Raw genomic sequence first — 27,620 nt, 5'->3', positions numbered from 1 at the left:
TTTTCCAATGAAACAGGAAGTTGCTGGAACTCATGCATACAATGTCCGATCTGTCCCAAATTTCACATGATTGCTAAGAGTCCTGACCTGAACACATCTACATAACAATTTTCATTTATAGCCATAGCGCCACCAGCTGGCAACCTGAAGGAACATGTTTTAGCGCCACTTTCAAATATTGAATGAAGCAGCCCTTGGACTGTGTTTAACTTACATGTACGAATTTCGGTATGCTCATGTATTATTACAAGCCCTACAAAAAAGTCTCTTGGAGCAACGCCCTAAACCAAACAGGAAGTCAGCTATTTTGAATTATTTCTCAGATTTTGGCTCAGTTTTTCTCATTTCCAGCAGTCATACTTTAACTAACTCCTCCTACAGTTTTCGTCGAATCATCATCATATTTGGCGAGTGTCATCTTAAGGCCTTTGTGATGCTAAATTGCGAAGGATTTGATTCTATATTAAAATTTGTGTCTGTTTCGGCCAGCCAAAATTTGATGTTTCGCTATGAAACAGGTTGCTGGAACTCAGGCATACAGTGTCCGATCTGTCCCAAACTTCACATGATTGCTAAGAGTCATGACCTGAACACATCTACATGTCAATAGTCACTTATGGTTATAGCGCCACCAGCTGGCAACAGGAAGTGACATGTTTACAATGATTATCCAATGTCTGATCTGTCCCAAACTTCACATGATTAATAAGAGTCCTGGACTGAACACATCTACATGTCAATAGTCACTTATGGTTATAGCGCCACCAGCTGGCAACAGGAAGTGACATGTTTACAATGATTATCCAATGTCTGATCTGTCCCAAACTTCACATGATTAATAAGAGTCCTGGAGTGAACACATCTACATGTCATTAGTCACTTATAGTTATAGCGCCACCAGCTGGCAACAGGAAGTGACATGTTTACAATGATTATCCAATGTCTGATCTGTCCCAAACTTCACATGATTAATAAGAGTCCTGGAGTGAACACATCTACATGTCAATAGTCACTTATGGTTATAGCGCCACCAGCTGGCAACAGGAAGTGACATGTTTACACTGATTATGCAATGTCCGATCTTTCCCTAACTTCACATGATTAATAAGAGTCCTGGACTGAACACATCTACATGTCAATAGTCACTTATGGTTATAGCGCCACCAGCTGACAACAGGAAGTGACATGTTTACACTGATTATGCAATGTCTGATCTGTCCCAAACTTCACATGATTAATAAGAGTCCTGGACTGAACACATCTACATGTCAATAGTCACCAGTGTTGGGCAAGTTACTAAAAAATTAGTAATTAGTTACAGTTACTAATTACTTCTTTTAAAAGTAACTGAATTACTCTACCGGATACTGTATATCAAAAGTAATTAGTTACTTAGAAAAGTAACTTTTAAGTTACTTTTATGTCTGCTTTTTAATTGTAAATATGAACAGTACTGAACAGTCAAACAGTAAAATGATATGGATGGGCTATTTTACACATAAGACTCTAATATATCACATACTGTAGGAGCCTATTTTGCTTTAGATTCAACCTTTGAATATTTTTGTTAGAAATTATCTTAATATTTAAACTTAGTTTATTTATGTATATCATTTAGACCATTTAGACAAATATTCTGCATGTTTACAAAAATATAAAATGTGTTAAAATTGTGTAGTGTCTCTTTAAAAATTTGGAGACAATTGTGTCAACATGTCAAATTTTCTAAAATAAATTATAATTTTTCTGATTTCATATTTATTTTAATAAGTTAGAAACGTCTCCGCTGTGTCCTGCTGACAGGCACGATGCGTGTGCAGCAGATGAGGCAAATTATGGGTCCTCCGAAGGTTAGACCGTCTCATTTCAGTTCTCTTCGCGAACTTCTGAGCGCCTTGAATGGGCAAGTGCTCACCTTTTATTGCATGCTTAGTAGGGTGCAGCACTTGAATTGGAACACAGCTTGTGAAGCTTGCCACAGGGACTGCGCTCTTTGGTCATATATTGTTTGTTTTCTGTTGGATTTAAATGATACACAGGATTAAAGGAAGATAGTTATTCAGAAAACGGAGTAGGCTACGTGGATTGTTTTGTCGGACGGACACAGAGCGAGTGGATTGTTTTGTCAGATGGACACAGAGCGAGTGGATTTTTTGTTCGGATACGGAGAGACTGAAACTAAAACTAAAAGCGAGCTCACACATACTATGGAGTTTTAACACGGGTGTACACCGCAGTGTGAATATTTTAGTGGAAACAACAATCGCGGATCGTTCTCTTCCATGAAGCCGATGTAAACATCTAAGAATATATGATCATTTCTTAGATTTATTACCTTTGTGGACTACAAATGCAAGTTGATGTCATACTGCGATTGCTTGGTGAAGATAATTTACAAACATGAACCTGGATGGATTATGACTTGCGCACAATTTTTAAACAAAGGTATGTTGTCCCGTTTAGATTTTTCATGTTCATTCTATATGCACTGTCAGCTATGATGAAGTGTAATGAATCATTGCGCCGCCAACTACAGTCCTGCGACGTCAGATATGTCTTGTCTATTTTTTACAAAATAGAGTAACGCGCGTAACGAACTCATTTAAATTTCAGTAATTGTAATTGCGTTACTTGATTTAAAAAAATAGTGGAGTTACAGTAACGCGTTACTCCCATCACTGATAGTCACTTATGATGCCAATAGTCAGTTACGGTCATAGCGCCACCAGCTGGTAACAGGAAGTAACATGTTTCAAATGATAATGCAATGTCAGATTTGTCCCAAACTTCACATGATTGATAAGAGTCCTGGACAGAACACATCTACGTGCCAATATTTACATGTAGTCACTCATACACACACACACTCGCTCACTCACTCTCTCTCTCTCATGCTATCTTACACGATGCTACCTCGCTGTCATTTGTAATTAGCAACAGGAAATGTGGCACATTATACTACACTTTTAAATGGTTCACCTATGTTTACATGCTTAAATGCCTATTTACTACTGTTCCCTTTAATTCTTCTCATGCCACGGCGTGGCGGTGTCAGGTGTGCGAGGGCCCTTCCATCACTGCTTGCAGTTTTAATTAAATATTGAAGTTCTTTATAAGGGTTGTGCCGATAGACGATAGTATCGTGTATCAACGATAGGCAGAGAGATCGCCCAAAGCTGAACCTGTTAACGATTTCAAGACGATATTTAATGTAATTAATGTAATTAAAATTGTATATGTCATTATTAGATAAAAATATTATGATCATAGTTATTAATATTATCATCATTACATTAAGCCTAGAATAAGTAGAATTATTCACATCAACATCATAGTACATCCTCCTCTGGCTGATACTGTCAAAAAGAGAGAGAATACGAAAAATATTTTATTTATTAAACATACTGTCTGTCTAACAATGACTAATAAATCAGGTAAGGCTAAGGTGCACTTATAAACACACGCACATACATACTCTGAATGCAAGCATTAGTTTAATATCACTCACATTGTTGCAGGATGAAAATAGTTATTAAAACCCCTTAACATTTCAATAATTATTTAATCCAGTGACATTAGGCTACATTTTGCTGACAGGATGGCTAAATGGCGATGCATGGTAGCCCATTTATAGATCGTTTATTATGTTGCAAATGCAGCGTCATTACCATGTAACTGACTTACACAAAACATTAACATCTAGCATAAAGTTAGCTGGTTACACAGCATTAATGTGGTGTGGACCGATACAACATTGTTAACCAAATTAATGAGTTCCATATAAACATGAGTTAAATAGAATGATTAAACATTTATCCAAATTCCACAATTTTATCTGTTTGATTTATAATTACAAACAACGAGATTTTATCTTTTGGAGTCAGATAAAACTACCCAAATTACGTAACATTCAACATCATCCTTGAGCGTTGGAAAAGACGTGTGAGAATCCTTGACCATGCCAACTGGTTTCCACCATTGATGGATGTATTTTTACCCTACACTAGCTTTAAACGAAAACATGTTAACAGCCAGTTTGACTACTAAACCAGACTTCTTAAAAGTGGTTCAAACTGTTTAAAATTCAAACTGTTTAAAATTTTTAAAATTCAAACTGTTTAAAATGTTTAAAATTCAGTCAAGGCTTTGTCAGGCCAACATAAAATTAGTCTTCAAACTTTTCTATCTAGTTTGCTTGTGTAATATTTCAGTGCTCTGTGTAGTGTTTAGACACAATCACTGAAATAGATTTGCACTAAATGTTCTTGACTTTAGTAAAAGAGCTTTAATAAGATGTTATTTACATTGTTTAGCAGTTTATGAAGTTTTTGTCTCTGCATCTTTCAGACCCTCTGTCTATGAGTCCACAGAAAGCCCTGGAGACAATAGGGACCAACTTACAGAAACAGTACGAGAACTGGCAGCCCAGGGTAAGAGTGGCCCATCCTTTCTTATTTCATGTTACAGATACATTCTCATTAGATTTGGAAAAATACAAACTCTGATTAATGATCATGATAACTTACTGAAGTGATGATAAATGGGTTCGTAAGAATCCACAGCCACATCCTTTTGCATATTTAATTCTTTAGACTAGGACTGCATGATAAACTGCATGTGATTGTCATGCACATCTTGTCAGTAAACCCTATGTGAACATGGTTTGTTTAAGTTGGGACTACATTAATAATTTGTGTTGTAGTTAGCTAACTTATTGCTAACTTTGACAGGGATTTGCAGTTTTCAGCATGCATTGCGTGAGACTGAATAATTAGGGTAAATATCAAAATAACAGGTTATTTTATGCATTATTAATTAAGACAAGAAAAGAGCAGGACTCATGTTTAGTATGTTGTTGTATTAGTATTTGAAAGAGTTTTTGTTTTGTTATTGGGTTTTTAAATGGTTACCATTGTGCAGACAAATAAAGCATTTGCTTAGGATGAGAACAGTCTCATTGTCATGTAGCAGTTAGGGATTTCCTGTATGGAGGACCACAAGAGTCATGCAAAATGTCATAAAGAACTTCAATATTTAATAACTACCTGGACAATAAAAATAGCAATTAATACATTTGTTTAAAAATTCATTAATTAATCTATAAATAAATAGACAAAGTTACAAAAAAAATCATTATGTAACATTTTATTAGGCAATTAAAAGTGAGATTATAAAATAATGTAGAAATAAAATACGAATCCATTAATAAATAGTTCAAATTAATATAACAATTTACAAAAACAACGTAAAACACTCAATAAGTTCATCATTTTAAATTGCAATTACAAATTCTTAATAAAATAATGGAATTTCAAAATGTATTTCAAAAAGCGATTTAAAAAGAGAAATAAATAACTGGATTTATAATTTGAACTACAAATACAGGTTTAAATTAGGCATTTAAAAGGGCATTTCCGTTTAACATTTCTGTTTATATTTTTCCAGATGGTTCTCCTTATTCTTTTCGCTATTCGATTTGCTTTTTGTTTTAGCCTCTCTATTTAGCTTTTCCGTGACTCTTTGGGTCCTCATCCGAGATCTATAAATCTGCGCATGACGTACAATCAGAGCCAATCAGCGAGCTTGTTACATCCATCTGGCCATAGCTAATTTGCATTTCTCATTTGACCATTTGCAAGGACCCAAAGAGTCACGGAAAAGCTAAATAGAGAAGCTAAAACAAAAAGCATATTGAATAGCGAAAAGAATAAGAAGAACCATTGGGAAATGAAAACAGAAATGTTAAACGAAAATGCGAGGTTACGCACCCACGTCACATTGCTGTGTGCGTGATCAAAAAAGCTTAACATTTGCACATGATTTTAAGCACCGCAGTTTCAAATTAAATGATTTAAAGCCGTTGATACACAAACAACCGTGCTATATGCGCGCGCTGTTTCTGTTTAAGAGGAGCGTGCAAGCCGTGCATCCGGTTCTCAAGAGCTTGTGAGTATTGTTGCAGCTGTGTATTAGCCCAACACATAACATGCGTCAAAATTCACGGCTTTTGCAAGTATCCTCATAAACACAACAATTTAGGTCTTAAGAGAAAGTAAACAGCTAAAAGAGAAAACTCATGTGTATATTAGATCCGGACTTTGGTCTTAAAGGGGAAGTTACCTAATTATGCTCCTGTCTGTCACTGATGATAATCAAACAGCACTGAGAGAAACTCTTTTTTATTAATTAAAATTCATTAATTAATTAATCTATAAGTAAATAGACAAAGATACAACTTGTGTCTTTGTCACCTTTTTCACCCCTGATGAGTTTGCACCCCTGAAATTGTTATATTAATTTGAACTATTTATTAATGGATTATTATTTCATTTCTACGTTATTTTTATAATCTCACTTTTTATTGCCTAATAAAATGTTATATAATGATTTTTTTGTATCTTTGTTTATTTATTTATAGATTAATTAATGAATTTTTAAACAAATGTATTAATTGCTATTTTTATTGTCCAGGTAGTTATTAAATATTGAAGTTCTTTATAAGGGTTGTGCCGATAGACGATAGTATCGTGTATCAACGATAGGCAGAGAGATCGCCCAAAGCTGAACCTGTTAACGATTTCAAGACGATATTTAATGTAATTAATGTAATTAAAATTGTATATGTCATTATTAGATAAAAATATTATGATCATAGTTATTAATATTATCATCATTACATTAAGCCTAGAATAAGTAGAATTATTCACATCAACATCATAGTGCGTGGTGTTGCACTTGCTATGCGGCGCATACTGCGAGTGCAACACTATGCGCTTTTAAAATGTAAAAATTAGTTACTCTTCAGTGAAAAATGTTTTTAGAGACTGCTAAACTATGTGTAGTTTCAGAATTTAATTGCAAGTGATCAACCTGGCCTACCTTCACAAATTCACATGAGCCATGGCAAAAAACTGCATAATCATCAGGCATTTTTTGTTTCTTTTCATAAATGTACATTTTTTTATACTTTATAATACAATAACAAATTGCTATATTATAATTATAGGCTATATAGATCCGAACAGAACAATCAGTCAAAAATTAAAAGCAGCTTTATTTCAAACGACTTAACAACTGAACAACAATGAACAAAAAACATTGCACATAGGCCATTTAGATAAGATTTTTTTTGTTAAAGTGCAGTAAAATACTTAAATGTCAGCAGACAATGTAGCCTATAGTAAAAAAAAATGTTTTAGCCCTTGCCCGCTGTATGGGCTACAGAAATAAAATGTCCGTTCAAATAGACAGGCTGCGACACCAGGGTGACAGTATAGCCTAAAAAAGATAAATAGCAAAATAGGCTTTAAAGGTGCTCTCCGTAAGTTGAGAAATTTCTAACCGTTACTGACACCATTGGCCGTTATAGAAACTGCAGCCAGTCTCATGCTCGTTCTCGGTGAGCACACTTGTACGAGCACGACCACAACAACCAGAGTTGCCGTAGCAACCACAGACAGCTCATTGAGATTCACCAGCATGTTTACAAATGTAAGAAAAGTTACAGTACTGTAAGGTTATTGTTTGACAGACCATATTTTAGCAAAATGTTGCAGTGCTACTTTGTATTTTCAACAGAAGTCTACTTCTAAAAGTTTTGTAACACGACACTGTAAAACACACTCCCGACACTCGCAATCTTAATGCACTCGTGCTCTGAATAAAGATAATTCATATAAGAAAGTAACTTTTGAAACGGTCCTGTGCTACATTCTATCGTTAGCATTACACCACAAAATAAATGCTATCGTTAGCATTACACCACAAAATAAATGCTATCGTTAGCATTACACCACAAAAACAATAACATAATATATTACAGATGCCCTGTAACTATGTCTTACCTTAGCAGTAAAAAGGAAACCTGCTCAAGGTCTGTTTTCATACCCAGCGCTAACCGGAGCTCCCTCCAAGAATCAAATGCCAATCCGATGTTTACTCTTGTCTTTTCCCCGACGCCGGTCATGCACTATTTTGGCCGCACTAGATAAGGATTTTTTTTAAACTTACGAGGAGTTTCCGTGAGTGTCTGGATTGTGCTGGAAGTTGGTCGCTTCTTTCCGTCTACAGAGTCCATTTGAAACATTCTAGCGATTGCCGCTGTTTAATAATGACTGCCGTACGCGTCTATATGGAACGCCCAGGTAGACGAGCACGCGCATGACGTCACATTGTGAATTTCGCGCCAATTCGGACCCGACTTCTCCACACAGAAAAGAGCCTACAGGCTGATAGAGACAACCGTGGAGGACACTCAAGGTGTCATTCTTTCTATTACATTATGGTTGCCTCATAAATATACAAATTAAAACTCTATCTTAAATATTTTTTTAAAGTAATAACTTACATTCAGCCCCTTTAATAAATAAAAACAATGCAATAACTTAAACTATAGGGCAAAACAATTAAATTATCTCAAATGTACTGGAATAAACTTATTCCTAAAACAAACACAAGCCAGAAACAATTAAGACAACAATTATTATTATGCAATTCAGGTGCCTGCAGATTTTTTGATAAGAAAACCAGCTAGTTTACTCTCTCAGGTTTGAGAAGGTTGCGGTGGGGAGTTATTATGTTGCCCGCTGCACTGAACACTTGTTCCGATGGAGTGCTGGTTGCGGTAATGCACAGGTATTTTCTAGCCATGTTTGCCATTTAAGGAAAACGGCTTCCGTTTTCTTTCCACCATTCTAGTGGCTTTTCATCCCCATCAATGACTTCCTCTTGCAAGTAGGATGTGATCTCCAATTTTGCTCGCTGGTCTGCGGGTATTGCGGACGTAGACTGCTTTATTTTGCCCAGAAGGCGTCCCAGTGTTTTGGTCCGCTTAGCCGGCTGCATCTCAGCAGCTGCCTCATCTACTTCTTTTTCTTCCTCCTCTTTCTCCTCCTCCACTCGTATGCGTACAGGTGGCTTGTTTTTTTTTCTTTCCAGAATGTTTCCATCTCAACCTCAAGCTGACTTTTGAGCACATCAAGGTGTTCGGCATCAATATGGTCAACCTTATAGCGTGGGTCATGGAGGGTGGCTTTGCGCAACAACTGAAGTGTGCTGTTATCATATTTCGAATCAAGTTTCTGTAAGATTCCTTTTTTAATTTCTGCTGTCATATTTACATCAGTCGTCTCCTCTTTCAGAATATTCGTCATTAGAAGCAGCATCGGCAGCAGAGATGAGACGGTCACATAATTCTCAGCTGATAAAATATCAGTGAATTCTGCTGCAGGCTGCAACCCATCTTTGACAGCCTCTAGTACCGCAATGTCCTGCCAAGTTACGTTTGGGAGCGTGCGACGACACTTGTCATCAGCAAAAACCCGTTGATTGCAGGGAGTTGTTCCAGGATTTTAATTATCATGACATATGTTGATCCCCAACGAGTTGCACAATCCTACAATAATAATAACAATAATATAATTTTTATAATAATAATAATAATTATTATTAATAATAATAATAATAATAATAATAATAATAATAATATTAATTATAATAATAATAATAATAACAGTAATAATAAAGAACAATTATTCTATTAGCTATTAAAGTTTTCATTAGTCTATCATTAGGATTAGGCTATTTATTATAATATTTCTAGGGAAACATTAATGAATTAAGATTTATTTGTTCACTTACCGTTATCAGCATGGTTTGAGGTAGATTGGGCTGTTCTTGTGCCTTGCGGAGCTCTCGTCGTCTCTGCCAGCTGTGAGAGAATGCTCCATTAATTGAACAACAGATGCCAAAAGCACGGTCAGCAGGCACGTGCACACATAGACATCAAAGGGGGCTTGAGCACCTGCCCTTTTTATTCCTGGAGAAAAAGTGCGCTTTTTTTCTGGGGTGCTTTTTAAAAAAAAATAATATGATCTTTATTCATATAACAACTGATGTATGTCTGTTTCTTGTGTTTTTTACTTGTTGCTTATTTAATTTAACATGAATTTATTCAGAAATCATTTAAATGAGATTTAAAATCTTATATAAAGAAAAATAGCGCTTGTAGCACACAAACGGTTAACAGATGAGTCCCGCCTCCAAAATTCAAATCGCTAATATGATTGGCTTTACCTTTCCTTAGTCCCGCCTCTCTAACTTACTTCGCTTTATGATTGGTCTGTCTACATTCGTGCTGCATCATTCGCGCTTCAAGCGCCAAAGCTCAGCCTGCCCTGAACGAGACGCGATCCTGTGCATGATTATGCAGGCAGCTACCGGTAAGTGTGTGAGGAAAAAAGCATTCTTATATTAACAGTTTTATGCACAAAATATGGGACACGTTGTTACACATAACGATTCAGGGACATTGTTTTCCATGGCAATCCCATATTAACCTGAAGAGTTGCAAACTTGTAACAGTGTAGTGTATGTAGTTTAAATAGACTGCTCATAAAATAATAAAGCACAAACAATAATATAATTGCTAACTACAGTAGTAAGCTTTTTTGTTTGCGTTTTTTGTAATGGCTGTTAAATAAGTAAAATGTGTTATACTGGAGTGCTGGAGTAGATTGGGAAGAAATCTGATGGTTCAGTATTTTACTTGCCCAGTCTGAATTTTCACTGACATCACAAAAAAGTTAAATATAAAATAAAAAATAAAATAGACCTAATCTATATTTGTTGTTTCTGACATGTGTAACCCTAATAAATATGAAACCTAAGATTAAAGGTGCCATAGGATGTGTTGTCATAATATGTTAAATTGTTCTTTGACAATTAAATAGAAGGTATGTTGCTTTATTAAGTGCAAAAATTATCCAGAAACATTTTTACATGTCAATTTACAACCCTAGAATTTGTCATTTGAATGAAATGGTATATTTTTGCCCTATTTGAAAGGGTCATGAATAATAATGTTGAGCTCTGCTCTGATTGCTCTACTCTGAGGCTCATGCCAGAAGCTCACATTAGTAAACAGACCTTATATTTTGAACCCTTATCCGACAAAAATACATTTTGAGTAACAACTAATCAGCTAAACGCTAGCATATGATATAGCATTTATTGGCATGTAGCGCTAACTCAGCAGTCACAACTTTGTTTTTAGCATTTTAACAAATTTGTAATTAATGTGTAATTTAATGTTTTCAAAACATGCACATTGAAATATAATGGACTGTAACAGCCATGTAGGGGGTCATATTTATGCTTGACCACATGTCTGTAGTCAAAGCGACAAAATCAACCACTTTCAAATCTTTTGCGATGATCTCTCTCGTTTTATTGTAGAGATCAGAGATAGCAGTTTTCGCAAAGTACTTGCGGCCCGGCAGCTGTTTGTCTCTTTGTACTGTTTGTCAAATGTCTGAAGTAATTCTTTAAAACTTTCCTTTTCAACGGTATGATAGGAAACTATCTCCTTTGCGATATACTTGGAAACAGCTGCCGTGCATCGGGCCCACCTTTCACTGTTTCGCTTGTACTTGGTACTTTTTGAAAAAGCTCCGACGATGGATTGCTGAGTCGGAACTTTGCTGACCGTAACTGCAGCAGCTGCTTTTGGTTCTAGTTTAGCAGCCTCGGCAGGGTGGTGAGTTCGCAAATGTCGTTTGAGACTCTTTTACAGACACAACATTCATGCAAACTTTGCAGATTGCTTGAGTTATGTCCTTGGGCTCTCCTTTCTCATCTGGTTTAAATCCAAAAAACTGCCAAATAGGTGATGTCACGTTTTTCTTGTTAACCAACTCTATCTTTGCTAGCACTTATGAACAACGATTAGTCTACAATTTCTGGTGTGTCATTTCCTCAGATAAAATGTAATGTAATTAACTTTTACAAATTATATAATTAGTAAATTATAAAAAGTAAAATACGCAGAAGTATATAATTAAGTTGATAAATTATTAAATAAAGAATAAAATAAGTAAACTAATTGCTCCGCCCCCAGGCGATAAGCTTGTGTATCGGCGATCTAACAGGCTGACGATATGACGGTTGAAAAATTAGGCATATCGCCCAACACTATTCTTTATTACATTTTGCATGACTCTTGTGGATCTCCATAGTCCTGATCCGATATGCTGGATCGGTATCGGGGACGATCCTGACTTTTTGGCTGGATCGGACATCGGAACGAGGACCGATAACATGACCGATCCAATTCCGATATGTGCGTTAGCGTGGTTGTTACTGACAAGCTATTAACTCTTTCACCGCCAGCGTTTTTAAAAAAAGTTGCCAGCCAGCGCCAGCGTTTTTCATGATTTTCACCAAAGTTTAATGCCTTCCAGAAAATGTTCTTCTTTAAATATATAAACATACAATATACCAAATGAAAGAACAGACCCTCTGCTTTCAAACAAAAAAAACCGTTTCATCCTACCTTTAGTGGTTCTTTTGCAATCAGCTTTTGAAGATGGGTAGGTTTTTGCAAAAACACCATATTTTGAGCAAAAAGCAGAAATAATTCCATTTTTATGACGGACTTTTCATAGAGATCCGATTCAGAGCGATCTTTAAAACAGACACGGACATGCAGCAGCTTGTCATAGGGCAATACTTCCGGTTTTAAAAAGTTGCGGAAGGGCGCCACCTGGTGGATAATAGCGGTATTGCGGAAAGACGGAATATCTCGTCATTGGCGGGGAAGCGTTTTCTCTTAATTGACGAGAAATCTCGTCAATGGCGGGGAAAGAGTTAAAAGGACAAATGTATTATAAAATCATCATAAACGTTTTATGCACTATATTCAAAGTCTTTTAATACACTCAATAGCTTCATTTGAAGGAACAAACGCACATTTAAAGATTTAAGATCACAGAAACACTGTAACTTACTCGCAAACTGGGTTATTGCACTGGTGAAGCGGGCGGATGAAAGCGTCATTCACACACGACACACAAGATAACTGTAGGCTATTTTAAAGATCTGATTTTATAAAGTCTCAGTAAGCCGTTGAATGGATGCAATTTACTTTGTGCTGAGAACACAATGCATCTATTCTTTTTGTGTTTTAACCGTTATAAACTTTCCATTGCTTTGCAAGGATTCCCATCAGAGGATGATTCAAGGGCATCAATTCTGCACCCAGGAAGCCCATAAGCGCATACAGGATGATTTAGGCGCATCAATTCTGCACCCGGAATGTGCATAAAACTCCGGTCAAGCACAAAATAACCATCTGCACACTAAAGCTTTTTTACTATGACAGTTTTACGCAATCAAGAAAAAATATTTAGCATACTTAATTGATCAAACGTACCTATTATATGTTCTCCTAAACACTGTCATGATTAATATTTACTAATGTTTCCTGTAACTTGTAAATCATTTTAAGTGATTGATTTTAACATTTAAAATTATACTAGATGTAGCAGAAAGAACTATACACATTTAATTACAATAGTATCGGGGAGATATCGGTCTCCGCTGATATACGGAATTCTGGAATCGGAAAAGTGGGATTGTGACAACCCTAACAAAAAGGTTACCACTTTCACAGGTTAGGGGCAAACACAGAGAAGGCTCTATCACCTTTAGATTTCAATTGAGACAACAGAACGGCTAGTAATTTGTCAGAGGATGTGAGGATCTGAGAGTTCTTTGAGTAGAATATGGACAAATAAGGTCTGAGATAAACTGGAGCCAGACCATGCAAGGCTTTAAATACAAAAACTAAAACCTTGTAATCAATTCTAAATTTAACCAATAATCAATATAAGTGCGCCAAGATGGGGGCACTAGACATTAGTGCATTTTAATTTGTTAATGCCTCATTTGTATATGGTGATTATGATGATATTATTAGACGCACATTTTGCTGTATCCACCTGCAGTGTCTCTCTTATCAATGGACTAGTACATTAGATTGGCCATGATATAGGCTTTAGCCAAACTTTAGCTAACTTATTCACCTTATTCCAGTGGCCCATTTTTTTTATTCTTTGCTTTTCCGGATTTTGTCAACTGACTTCCGCTAACATGGCACAGCACATCTGGTTGCTAGTTTAGTGGTTAGTAGATTGTTTGTAGTTCACCACTTAAGCAAAATGACAAATAATGCTAATGATGTAAATGTTTTAAGTTGGGAGCACGGAGAAAACTTGCATACAAAGCCCGGATAGTCTAATATTGTCCCATCAGTTGTTAAGTGGGTAGACTATATGAAGTGGCTGTGGCCGCAGCAGGTAACCTATAGGACATAATTAACTACTTCGTCCTATAAGGAGGAGTTGGTGGAGCAGCATTAAAGATTATTAGAGTACTTATGCCTACCAATACACATTGTGTCGTGTACTGTTACACAGTGATTTCGTCGTCTTTAAAGCAAATGTGCACCCCAACCAGTCTAATAACTCACCAGTTCGTTTTCATTTGTAACGTACCACGATAGAAATCATTTGCAAACTTGCCAAGACTTATTCCTTCAAATCAGGAGACTTAAATCCTGTTAAGTGGAATCTACAAAGCTCACATAGGTTTTAGAAATTCCTGACATAACATCTAATCACATTGTAAACGTTTAATAAAACTGCATGGCAGGTAACATCTGATTACATACTAAAGGTTTAATAATATAACTGCATGACGGGTAACATCTGATCACATAGTAAAGGTTGAATATATCTGCACAACAGATCACATTGTAAAAGTTTAATATTACTGCATGACATCTGATCACACTCTAAAGGTTTAATTTAACTGCCTGACAGCCAGGTAACATCTTATCACATAGTAAAGGTTTATAAAAATAACTATGGACTAAGAAACAGCTTAATTTTCAGCAAGACCACCCTGCTATAAATTAAGACGTAGCTTTATCAGAGTCATCAGAAGCTGATCCCAAGTGTTTATCTGGAAGCTCTTGGTGTATGTACTGGTAAAGTACTCTGCAACTTAATGTAATGCATGCAATATCAACCCTGTGTAAAGCTGAAAAGATGGTTGTTTCTCAGCAGAGTTCTGTACATTTGTCCCAGCTTAACACATTGGAGCAGTTTCTCGGACAGGGTTTACAGGAATAGGCCTTAATTATATTAGGACATTTTAGTTTTTACAAACAAACCCTACAAAAAACTAGACTGGTGCGCATCTTGTGACAAAACAATGGTACTCATATGTTGAGGTATGTCAGTACCAGGTGTTTTTAAATTATTGTAGCTCAAATATGCATTTTAGCCTGGGTCTAGGATATGCTGGTGACCACCAGCTAAACCAGCATAATTCCCATGCTGGTCCATGTAGGGCTGTGCCAGTTTCAGAATTGGTGATGACGGTTATGACATGAGTCAAATGTGACGGTTCATAACATAACCGTCGGCCGTTTGGGGGGAGGACGTTTTGCTCGTTTAAATGCTCGTGGATTGACGCGAAAGTGTCATTTTACCATAAAATCATGAATGTGATGCCAAGTGTGTTTTAAACAGTGATGACTTTGAGCAATTTAACAGAAAGCAATGAAATATTTAAACAGCACACTGTTGCCAGAAGACTGCGCTGTCACTCTCTGTCCAGCATAAATTTATCCTCTATCTATCATCTATCTTAATAACCTTTAGAGAAACAGATTTGTGCCATGGGCTTTTTATGTCTGTAATTGTGTCTATATCTGTCATTACACGGACCAGAACAGCACGAAAACAATGTGGATTAAAAAGCGTATTGAAGAGGTTTTGCTCATAAATGCATGCAAAAGAAAGTAATGTGAACTTGAGATTGTTATACTGCTATTAAACTGCACAGTATGCGCTGCAAACGCAGCCGGTGTGCCAGGCGCGGCAAACGCTCTCCGCAGACGCGCTGCTCAGTGCTCAAGCTTGCGATGTGAAACCGGCGTTTGAATAAACTAGACACTGATTAGCTACTTGCTCTACGTTTATTTAAAATTAACAGCAAGACAACTAGCAGTGAATGTGCTTTCAGGAGAGTTAGTAGATTAGCATGGGAGGATTTGAACTTGAAAAGCAGAGTGTACTGACGCCTTTCCACGGTTAAAACAACATTCCTTCTCATGGTCATTCATGTTTATTTGATGCTATAAATTACCTAGAAGGAAGAGATGATTTCAAATGTGAGCCTTTGTTTAATATCAAAAGTAACCGAAAAGTAGAGATGCTCCGATCAGCATTTTTGGGGCCGATCACCGATTACCGATCACCAAGATCATGATCTGCCGATCGCCGATCAGTGCCGATCACAGAATGGCAGTGGAATGGGAATCTTTTATCTATAATCTAGCAGAGTTTGCATATACACGCATTCGTATGAAGTACAACAGTTTTCACTGATGAGCAGAGAGTAATTTTATTGAGAGATGAATTAGGATACTGTAGCTTTAAGACGTGGGAGAGATCATTCTCTTCACGTGCACTGATGACAGGCTGCTGTGTATGCGTGCGGCGGGTGTCCGCAAACAAGAGTAGCTGTGAGGAAAATGGAAGTTTAAACCTTCATAACTTTAAAACGAATGCAAGTAATAAACTTTCGTCGTGAGGATGCAATTGTCAGCGATAGATATGTGTTGTATACGCTGTTTGATAGGTGTAGTGTATTGCATACACTCATGTTGCTAGTACATGTTAATGCCACTAGGGGGCAGTCTAAGACCGTGTGTGGGCTTTGTCGTTGTGACTTCCTTGTGCAGTCAGTCTCTCGGGGCTAGTGTGCAGTTCGGTATTAAAACGCAAGCTAATAGACATCACTCTGTGTCTGCAGTTTATTGAAAGTGCTCCGTGCATATAGAAACACTACAATAGGGATGTGAAGACGCATCGCGCTGAGGACCGGCGAGCGTCCTCATAGAAAATACGCATATCTCTGGCAAAGAGAGAGATCCAAATCTGCACGTCACACATGAGCAACGGGTTACAAAATGCTCGCACTGTGTAAAATGGTCTCTAATTGCAGCCGCATCAGGAATGCTATGATGACAATAGTAAACAGAAAGATCGGCTCTTGAGATCGGCAAATTTAGCGAGTGCCGATCGCGTCATTTAATGCCGTTATCGGCCGATCACGATCGGCGGCCGATCGATCGGAGCACCCCTACCGAAAAGTAACCTGGTCTGTCCTGGATGTCAGCGCGTTGTCAGTGTCTGCTCCGCTCTGTATTTTTCACTGCGTGAGAACATGATAGGGCGTGTAACACAGACTGTTAACAATTGTTTTAAATAGTATTTAAAAATTCTTTATGATATTTTTTTTTTTTATATTGTAAAACACTGTTTTGGCGGTTATAGAGTTCTAATGACGGTGTTCAACTATAACCGTCAGTCTCACGGTTATATAATGACCGTCACACCCCTAGGTCCATGCTGGTTTGATGCTGTTTTTTCAGCAGGGAAATGAACTGACCTCCTAGCATCTGAAATCTTGGTAACGTGTAGGAATCACTTGAGCTACTGTAAGAATGTAATGTACTACAATATCTCGTTGTAATATCGTAAATATATAAAAATATAGGTGGGCAATGAAAATCATTCAAAATAGTTGCATTTTATTAGCTACCATTACAGATCTTAAGTGTATTCGTAGAACGGACTTCACAAATCTAACGTTAGGCGAAAAAGCACATAGTTAGCTAAGTTAGCTTACCTGAAACTGACCACCTTTTCAACACCTGGCGTGGCTTCAAGTTACCGGAACATCGTAGCCGAATTATTACTCGGGATAAGGGTGTTCCTCAGTCGGCTTCCCGTCCATTAAAATTGGTAAGAAACAAACATAAGGGCGCTTGAGTGAGCTTTTTTAAGTTTAACGCCTTCAGCCACTGCCTCAGCTGCTCACCATTTTTATGCGGCCGGAAGTAGGTTGACAAAATGAGCGCAATGTAGCAGCCCTTGTTGTCATGAAAAATAAGGTGAATTACATGAGCTGCTTACGAGTCATACATGTTTGCAAGAGACAAGGTAAATAAATTTGTTGTGTGGCTACTTGGTGTAAAGTTGAGTGTTCTGTTTCACGCACCTAAACAACAACCCAAGAAAAATGCAACTGAATAAGGAGCTGGGAAGGGCTACTGCGTACCTGTGTCATTTGATGTGCCATTGTCTGAGATGTGTGCTGCTTTTTTAGTGCAGGGGCGGAGGGAAAGATTGCATGGGAAGATTGGGAACAAGACAAATCTCTTGACCTGTTTATTATTTATAAAAAAAAATACAGCTTAAAACTAAAGTAATGAGCCTGGTTTGAAAATGTAAGAAGTAAAAAGTACGAAAAAAAAATGTAAGATGAAAAGGTAAAAAGTTGTCAGAAAAAAAGCGAAGTAAAGTACTGATACCAGAAAAATCTACTTAAGTACAGTAACAAAGTATTTGGGTGAGCTATTCCTTTAAGGCACAGCCATCTGGAGGTCCTTTCTGCACTTGATGGCTTTCCTCTTTCCTACCCCAGTAATGCCAAGCAGCATGTAGACCTTACACAGTGACCTGTAAATTTTTATTTTGGGGATGAATCAATTCTTTAAGTAGATTTTTTTTTTTAAAATTACGATAAATCTATTTTAAAGTTCAGCTAGTGATTATAATTAGAGTTTAGGTATCTTTCAGATTCATTATTTCAATGCAATATTCTTTCTCTTTGTTCCAGGCCCGCTATAAGCAGAGTTTGGATCCTACAGTTGATGAGGTGAAGAAATTGTGTACTTCACTGCGAAGAAATGCTAAAGAGGAACGTGTTCTCTTTCATTATAATGGCCATGGTGTTCCACGACCCACTGTCAATGGAGAGATTTGGGTCTTCAACAAGGTCAGATAAAATCATCTAAAGATTCACTCTCATACTGGTGAGCTGTGCAGCCTGACAAATCTATCGTCGCTGTCCGATGAAAACCACGTATGTCCAGTTTGTCAATTTTTAGATTTTTTGACGGATTGAATGTCCAGGTTCATTTCCGTATAAAGTATGCTTCATGTATCTAAATGGCCAATGAAAAGTTGTGAAATCATGTCATCTGATTTTCACGTATATCCATTTGGTGTCAAAGCTGTCAATCACGCCGCGTTTCTCCCGCCCTGTGGAAGCATCTCGCTGGTCTCGTGAAGTTTCATCGAAGCTCAGCACTGGATAGCTGAATAAACATAGCCTGATGAGACAATGACTTTCCTTCATCCAGGTAAACGTTTCCCCCCTGACACCAGACGTACGTCTAGGAGTGACAAAATTACAGTAGGACTGTGCAAACAAAGTATCTGTCTCGCATTACCATGTCAGGGTATTGATTCATTGTCCCTTCATAGTTTGCAAGAGACATTCAATAAATTTATAAAGAATATTAAGTAAACTAAGCATATTTAATAAACTAAGACGTAGGCTATTTAATAAACTGAGCGTATTCATCTGTCAATATGAAACGCGACTTGGCCATTCTAATTAATGATCGGAAGAACACGTATCGACCACCGTTACTGTAAAAATATGGACGTATGTCCATTTAAACTCAATTTTGGTCAAATGTGGATTATATCATAACACTGGCAAGAATATGGTTACATGTAAAGATGCCGTACCAAGTATGACAACGCTACATTCAACTGCTTTTGAAATACAGTGTTTTTTCACTTCCTGAAAAGTAACCGCTTTGGACATACATGAGTTTCATCGGGCAGCGACAATATTTTAATCTCTCTGCACAGCAGGCACGACAAGTTCAAGTTCTTGGTGTGAATTACAAAAGTGTTTTTTTTTCTGCCCTTGCTCTTATAGAACTACACCCAGTACATCCCTCTCTCCATCTATGACCTACAGACGTGGATGGGGAGTCCCTCCATATTTGTGTATGATTGCTCCAATGCAGGAATCATTGTCAAGTCATTCAAACAGTTTGCGCTGCAAAGGGAGCAAGAGCTGGAGGTTTGTAATATCACTCACACAAGCATTTCTGCTCTCTTGTTACTTTACATTGACCTGCTTTTTATTTTTTTAGAAGAAAAAATGCATGTGTGTATATACAAGAGCTCATGCAAAACCCACTAAGTGCGTCTGGCACGATTTCTCATTAATTAGTGTTTTTTATAAGACCATTGGATTCTCCTAAAAAAAACTGTATTTCAGAATGGCCTGGGGGGGGGTTAAGCGAATTTGACGCGGAAGTATTTGATGAATGTATACTATTCATCAAGAGTAGTCAAGATTAGGGCTGTGACGGTTAGGATATTTTCTCACCGCGGTGAAGCATAAAAAAAATCATGCGGTTATGCGGTTAACCGCACAACAGTAACCCCCAAAGCCCAAAAGCACAACCCCCCACCCCCGCAAAGCATCGGAAAGGTCTTCTTATTTATTATTAAAACAACAAATTATATTAGCAATAACAACATAAAATAATATTTATTTCCATAGGTATAATAAATATATATATATATATATATATATATATATATATATATATATATATATATATATATATATATATATATATATATATATATATATATATATATATATATATACCGTAAAACTTCAAATAATAGCCCGGGCTTTTATTTTCCCAAACCTATCGTCACACCAGGCGTCTAAAAGAGACAGGCGTCTATAAGAGACAGGCTTTTAATTAAATTGTTCCAGCATGACAGCAGGAGATTACCACATATTACGTTTTATTTATAATTTGAATGTGTTTAACAAATTGGTTCGTGTTATAACAACAGTCTTAAATTATTGGCAGCATAAATAAAGCAAACGAGGATTGTTGCGTGAAATCTTACCCAGATACAACAGTGCTATTTTCTGATTGGCTATTGTGTAGCCTCTTTCTTTGTTTTTTTTTGGCTCGCTCAACTAGAACTCCAGGGGAGACGGCTTGATAGAGAGAGCAGTGGGGCCAGATACATTTTGGGCGCTGCAGCATATTAAATATGATAAATAGTGTTTCCGCGTGAGAAATACAATGTGTGCCGGGAGTGCATGGATGACAAAAGACTGAAAGCCCGGCTATTATCAGCAGCCTCAAAACACTACCGGCCCACCGGGAAAATCCCGACTCTCCCGATTGCCACTTCGCTACTGTCATCTTCACTTCAATCCTGGACGAACCTTGTTGTGTTGTCATAGTGATGAGTAATGGAACGACTGCGTCTGTCATGTGACATCTACCGGTAATCAAAACTTTAGCGTGTTCAATCTGCACCATAGAACTGGCTTAAACAGACGATCTGATGGGTTTTAGAAGATTAAATACAACCCGAAACTAAAAAACAGACCAGGCCTTTATTTGAGACGGGCGTTTATTTACCCAAACCTGTCATCACACCAGGCGTCTAAAAGAGACAGGCGTCTATTTGGGACTAGGCTATTATTTGAAGTTTTATGGTATATATATATATATATATATATATATATATATATATATATATATATATATATATATATATATATATATATATATATATATATATATATATATATATATATATATATATATATATATATATATATATATATATATATATATATATATATATATATATAGCAATACATATATATTTTTATATATAATAAATATAATAATTATATAATTTTTTTCATCGTTTATAACCCATTTTGTACAATACATTTCATACAATAGCAACCTGAAAAAAACTAGAAAGAACATGCCGAGCTTAACATTGTTTCTTGTAAGCAAAACCTTGATTCCAATTTCTTTAGACATTTTTAGAGTGTTTTTCGGGGAAAACTCCGTGCATATAACGCACTCCTCCAAACGCAACGGGTTGAACGTTAAATAATTATTGCACAATAAAATGGGTTACAAACAATGACAAAAACTGTTCCATAATTCATATTAAACTCAAAAGAAACGAAAATAAATACTATTTCATGTTACTATAGTTAATATGTTTAATTATAATTTTTCAAAGCAGATACGAAACGAAATAACGTATTGCATCATCCCGTAAATAACTGCGCAAAACTTATGGTTACTCCAATCAATGCTTTAAATTACTGCTGTCCATTTACATAATCAAGAAGATAATAAAACTTTTTTGATCCCGAGCTGGAGAAATTAGTTTACAGCATTAACGGGTCACGCGGTCAGTAAGCCCTCACCTGCCTGACTGATGTCACCATGGTACTTTGCTCCTCTCGCAAATAGAGAGGGCTGAAGTTTTATGCTTTACTAAAGGTATGTTTGGTGCTCCCAAGTCCGACAAACGCCACATGATAGTTAATCATCACAAGATGTGATTTTAGATAGTGGCATTTCCTCGCTACGATAGTCAGACATATAGGTCTACAGCCGACCGCGCTAGCCTTCATAACTATAGTTGGCATGTTTGACCATTATAGTTTTAAATAATTATGCTATTATTATCAGTACCAACGCGCATTTCGTGCTGCCCGGTGACCTTCTTGCACCTGAGTAATGTAATGCGCGTGGCTGTGAGATTTCCTTGCACTTGAGATTTTGTTATTCGCGCAGTGAGTGAGTTGGTACAGTTCCATGGCATGCAATGAATATCAGAGCACCTGGGCATGACGCGCTTAAATTAATGGCTTCATGTTTAAGAAGATTGCGCCCGTGACAGTAGGCTATTGTGTGTATTTAAGTACTGAAACTAAGTAATTAAATAACAATTATAAGACATGCGCACATAATAAACCCCTATATATGTTTAATGCACCGTCCCTCCCCCTTGTGCGGAAAGCAGTTTTTTCTCTAGAACCCTTGAACACAGGATGGAAGACAGTAAATTATGATTAACAATGACTTTTGTGTATAGTTCATATCATACACCATATGACTTCTGTAACTTTCACCAGCAAAATAAAGAAAATATAAAAAAGTGCGGTGATGACGATGATGAACTCAGCACCGCGGTTGGCATCTCATTACTGCGGTGATGCGGTGACGCGGTTATCGTCACAGCCCTAGTCAAGATCATTCAGTTACAATCATTATCAAATTTTTAAAAGCGATGGCTTTTAGCGGCCTTTGCATCTGAACTTTTCAAATGATTCAGATCTTCAACGAAAATACAAAATGCATTTTTAAGTGATGATTTTATTTATTAGGGGAATAAAAGCTATCCAAACCATCCTGGTCCTGTGTAAAAAAGTAATTACACCCTAATCTAATAACTAGTTGGCGGCAACAACTACAGTCAGTCAAACTGGGAAAGAGTCTTTCACATTGCTGGTGAGGAACTTTGGCCACTCTTGTTTGCAGAATTGTTTGATTCTGCCCAACTGGAGGGTTTTTGAGTATGAATGGCCGGTTTAAGGTCATGCAACAGCATCTTAATCGGTCAAGACTTTGACTAGCTCACTCCAAAATCTTAATTTAGTTTTTTTGAGCCATTTGAGGGAGGTGGAAGAATACAGTCGCTGCATAGCCTTCCCTTGGAACATAACATTAGGAATGTGTGGTTGAAGTTTGTTTCTAAAGAGGTTTCAGCTTGCGTGGGGAAAACAGAGTGTTTGTTTACTTTATTGTATCACGGATTCATTTGTAAAGAAGCCACAGGTCGATACTGGATTTGCAGAGAGACTTGTTTTTTACAGCAATGCTTTTCCATTATTATTGGATCTGACAGGAATGACGCCCCTTAAGACTTCTCCTGTGGTACTGTTATCACAGTGTTTCCGCTATATACATTCTACCGTGGCGGCCCGCCACGCCTAAAACATCCCCGCCACGCCTTCGGTTGTGGATAGAAGGGATACAGCAAACGAAATCTTGCCGGATGAGCACTGTTTTATAATATTTTATTATAAATATAAGGAAAAGTAAATGACACCATGAAAATTATAAAAAAAAAATACATGTTAGTTTACTGTTGCCTATTTTCTACATTTAAAAAATAATGTACATTTATAATCATCATGGGCGCCCCCTGCCGCCACAGCTGGAAAAAATCCTAGAGGAAACACTGTATCAGTAAAAGATTTAAGTACTATTAGGTTCAACACTCAACATATAACTGTATTATAATGTTAGAAATATACAGAGTTTGTGATAAGGACTTAACAGCCTCAATTTAGATTCTGATGCTGATACTGTGTTGTTTACGGTAATTTAGGCAAGTTGCGTTTGAAAGGTTCAATACTTGTCCAAGCTTTTCTGTTATATAACTGTTGCATGTAACGTTACGTGTTCATAAGAGCAACCTCACAAGCACATTAGAAATACACAAAGTTAGTGAAGAGGACTAACCAGCCGCGATTTAGATTCTGTTGTGCGATTACTGTGTTGTTTATGGTCATTTTGTCACGTCGGGTTTGATGATTTGTTGCTACTTCACCATACGCATCATCTCTATCACCCAGAACCTCGTGTGGCTTAAACATCCGTGTTTGGTTACCATTTTTCAAAACAATTCCCCACATGTAATACAAGAGGAGTTGAGATACTTTACTACTGTACTGTTATCCAATCATAGGAGTGAGCATCTTCAATGCGGCCCGCCCATTAAAACGTTTTTTTATCTCAAGCCAGCCTCAAAACCAGGGTAAAAATAGCCTATTACTTTCATTACTTATGACTTTTATTGCCACCCCTGTTGCCACCCCGCTGAAAACCTTACACTGATTTTTACGAACATTTCTCAAATCTCCCAGCGGACGTGACTGCAGCACGCACAAGCGTGCAGCATGCTGTTGCTGCTACACTTTTCATTAGGCTTGTTCGACTTCATGCGGCGCCCCAACCGACAGCCGGATGACGTCAAAGTTCCGCGAGAGCGATTTAAAAGCAAACTCCTCCGTATGATTTCGCGAATCGCTCTCGCGGTACTTTGACGTAATCCGGCGCCGCATGAAGTCAAACAAGCCTATTGGTTAAGCTGACACGCAGCTCCTTCATGCTCCAAAACATAACACGGCAGCACACACAGGATTGATGGAGAGCGTTTTGCTGGTATGTACGGCTTTTATTGGTATAAAATTAAACTTACTGTTTTAACGGGAAGTAAGGAGACGTTGCACTGTAGTGCTTTCCATGAGCATTACTAGTTTGTGAAACTGACTAATGCTGTCACGCCTGTGTGAAGATGCTTAAAACAATAAAAAACATGTCGTTAGCAAATGTTCAGCAACAATCACAGACATTAGGTAGGTTTATTCATATTGGCACGTGTAATGCAGCATATTAAACTTAATAAAACCACAGTGGATATAGTACAGGGAGTAAACAGCATGCTTTTCGGCGCCTCACGCTTTTTTCACGTCAGTTTGGGTGACTTGGGTCTGAGAGGGTTGGATTATAATTTCACAAAGTCATCTGAAGCCATTTCATAGCTTATTGTGAGGGACAGAAGTCTATTTACATCATTACGTTAAAGTTTACGAAAACTCGTTCCCTCCTCCCTTAACATAACATCTCTAGACGTCTTTAAGCAATTTTCCTTGTGTTGTCAAATAGGCTAGACTAGGCATGGGCCGGTTACCGGTTTCAAGGTATACCGAGGTTTAAAACAGTCAAGGTTTCAAAACCACTAAAATGTTCTGTTATACCGTCTCCAAGGTATGAGCTGTGCTTATACAAAATTCATTAAATCATGAAGTCATGTGATTGATTTGATGTTTACATTTAATATACATTACGAAAATATTATATATGTGTTGAAAGCATATTATAATTTAAAGGCTTTATTGTACCTGGCATTTGAAAAGAACACATTTTAGTGTTGCAATGGCAATACCGCAACACCGTGAAACCGTGGTATTTTTGCTAAAGGTTATCATACCGCCAGAATCTTATACCGGCCCATGCCTAGGCTAGACCTCAATATACTCAGATTTTGTCGTAATGTATTACTTTAGTATGTGTATTATTAGTAACGGTGTACTTATGGTAAATAAAAACGAGCAATTGTTCCAAATTTTGGTTTCTTCATGAGGTGTGTAACCAAGTTTTCCTTTAGGGACAGCAGAATGAAGAGAAAAAGCAATATTACCAGCTTCTTTCTAAAGAAGCAAAAGTCAGGTTCAAATCAGGGCCAAACAGTCCCAGTTGTTCTATTTTTGCTGTATACACAGCAAAATCTGGAACCTCAGAATAACTCTACAAGAGTTAATTTCAACACCTTTAAAAGTGTCTCATGGGGTCCACTCCCAATAGAGTTATTTTAACACTTTTGAAAGTGTTGGCACGTTGACTCTTTTAAAGTGTTAGCAATTGACACTATACAGAGTTAAAAATCTAACTATAAATTTACACTAATCAGTGTTAAATATTTTTTATTTGTTAAAAATTAACTCTCTCGGTGTAATTTGTTAACTCCAATATAGTGTTATATTTTTTAATACTATGGTGTTAATATGGTAAATGTAAAGACAAAACATATTACCGTACTTTTGGGACAAAAAACTTTATTTTTAAACAGTTTTTAATGTAACAATACAGCAGTATAATCAATCATTATCATTATAAAACTGTTAATGATTTTTTTTAAATGTCATCTGATCAACATTTATTTATGATAGAAAAATTGTCCTCAATGTATCATGCATTTAAGTGTTCATTAAATTAACATATATTAACATTCAAGACAACTACAAAGCACATTCCCAATGTATAACAACAGTACAGATATTTATTTACACAGTTTATGGGATGCTTCAGTTCATACAAACAAGTTTGACTTCATTTCAATCCAAAAGCCATGTTGGTCTTCATAATAACTGCAAAATATGATGAACCAGTAGCTGTAAGGAGGTGATATGATCCTCGACGGTCAGACATTCAGACTGGATATTGATCTTTTCTGTTAATAAACAAAAATAAAAGGAAAAATTATTTTTTAATTATTAAAAATTGTATTGTATTGTATTGTATTGTATTGTATTTTATTTAAGTGTCATGCACTCATAAGTGCCCAGCCCACATGGGCTTATATGACACTATTCAGTTATTAGGAAAGATGACCATCAAACAAGAAAAACAAACAAACACCACAACATCCTGACATACACATCACTAAATCATATTATCCCAGGATACAAAGTTTTTTGTCTCAATGTCCATGCCTTCTCAACAAAGGTTGCCACACAAAAAATTTCATTTTCAAATAACCAAAACATAATTTCACCTTCCGGCATCCAAAACAAATCCGGGTTTTTCTGTTGCATCGTAGTATACAACTCAATTCTTAAATTATTATACATTGGACAATAAAACATAAAATGAAATTCATCCTCCACCAAACATAAATCACATACGGAACATAACCGATCCTCCTCTGGGACTCCTTTAAAACGCCCCACTTCCACCTCTAGGGGCAACACTCCCGCTCTGAGCTGAGCACATAAAGACCTCTGTCTTCTTTTTAAATTATATTTGACATAAAGTTCGGTAGAAAAATTTTCCTTAAACTGTACATAACTTCTTAATTTAGGCTTCCGTAGCATCTCTAGTTTCCAATGTTCTTTATAAATCTCAAATAATAACTGTCTGATGTCAGGGATCTTGCACTGTATACTATTTAAAAACAAGTATTGTAAATTTGCTACTGAGAAGATCTCAAAGACCTCCTTGGACCAAGGATGTCCGTGGGCTCTATCCCAGTTAAACACTTTTCGTGTGAGCCTTTCCTCTGGTAAACACACAAGGCGGTTCCATAGCCTAAGGACTTCTGCTCTTTGTTTGACCACACAGGGCTCCCAGCCCATGTCCCCCTCTATGGCCGCCCTAGTGGTAAACCTGTGCACTCCAAGAAAATATCTCACAGCTCTAC

At 36.9% G+C, this 27,620-nt stretch overlaps 1 protein-coding gene across 4 annotated transcripts in view; it reads left to right on the top strand.

The window, feature by feature from the left end:
• Positions 1-27,620, top strand: part of rptor (regulatory associated protein of MTOR, complex 1) — a 343,625-nt gene that overhangs the window by 92,333 nt on the left and 223,672 nt on the right. For all 4 annotated transcript variants that reach the window (XM_065253269.2, XM_065253268.2, XM_065253267.2 and 1 more), the window contains 3 exons: positions 4,348-4,430; positions 18,535-18,693; positions 19,651-19,797. In XM_065253269.2, coding sequence (XP_065109341.1) covers positions 4,348-4,430; positions 18,535-18,693; positions 19,651-19,797 — 389 coding nt within the window. The remainder of the gene's footprint in view (positions 1-4,347; positions 4,431-18,534; positions 18,694-19,650; positions 19,798-27,620) is intronic.

This window comes from Paramisgurnus dabryanus, chromosome 7 (genome assembly GCF_030506205.2).
Source record: "Paramisgurnus dabryanus chromosome 7, PD_genome_1.1, whole genome shotgun sequence".
Classification (NCBI taxonomy): Eukaryota; Metazoa; Chordata; class Actinopteri; order Cypriniformes; family Cobitidae; genus Paramisgurnus; species Paramisgurnus dabryanus.
This window is presented reverse-complemented; position numbering and strand designations above follow the sequence as displayed.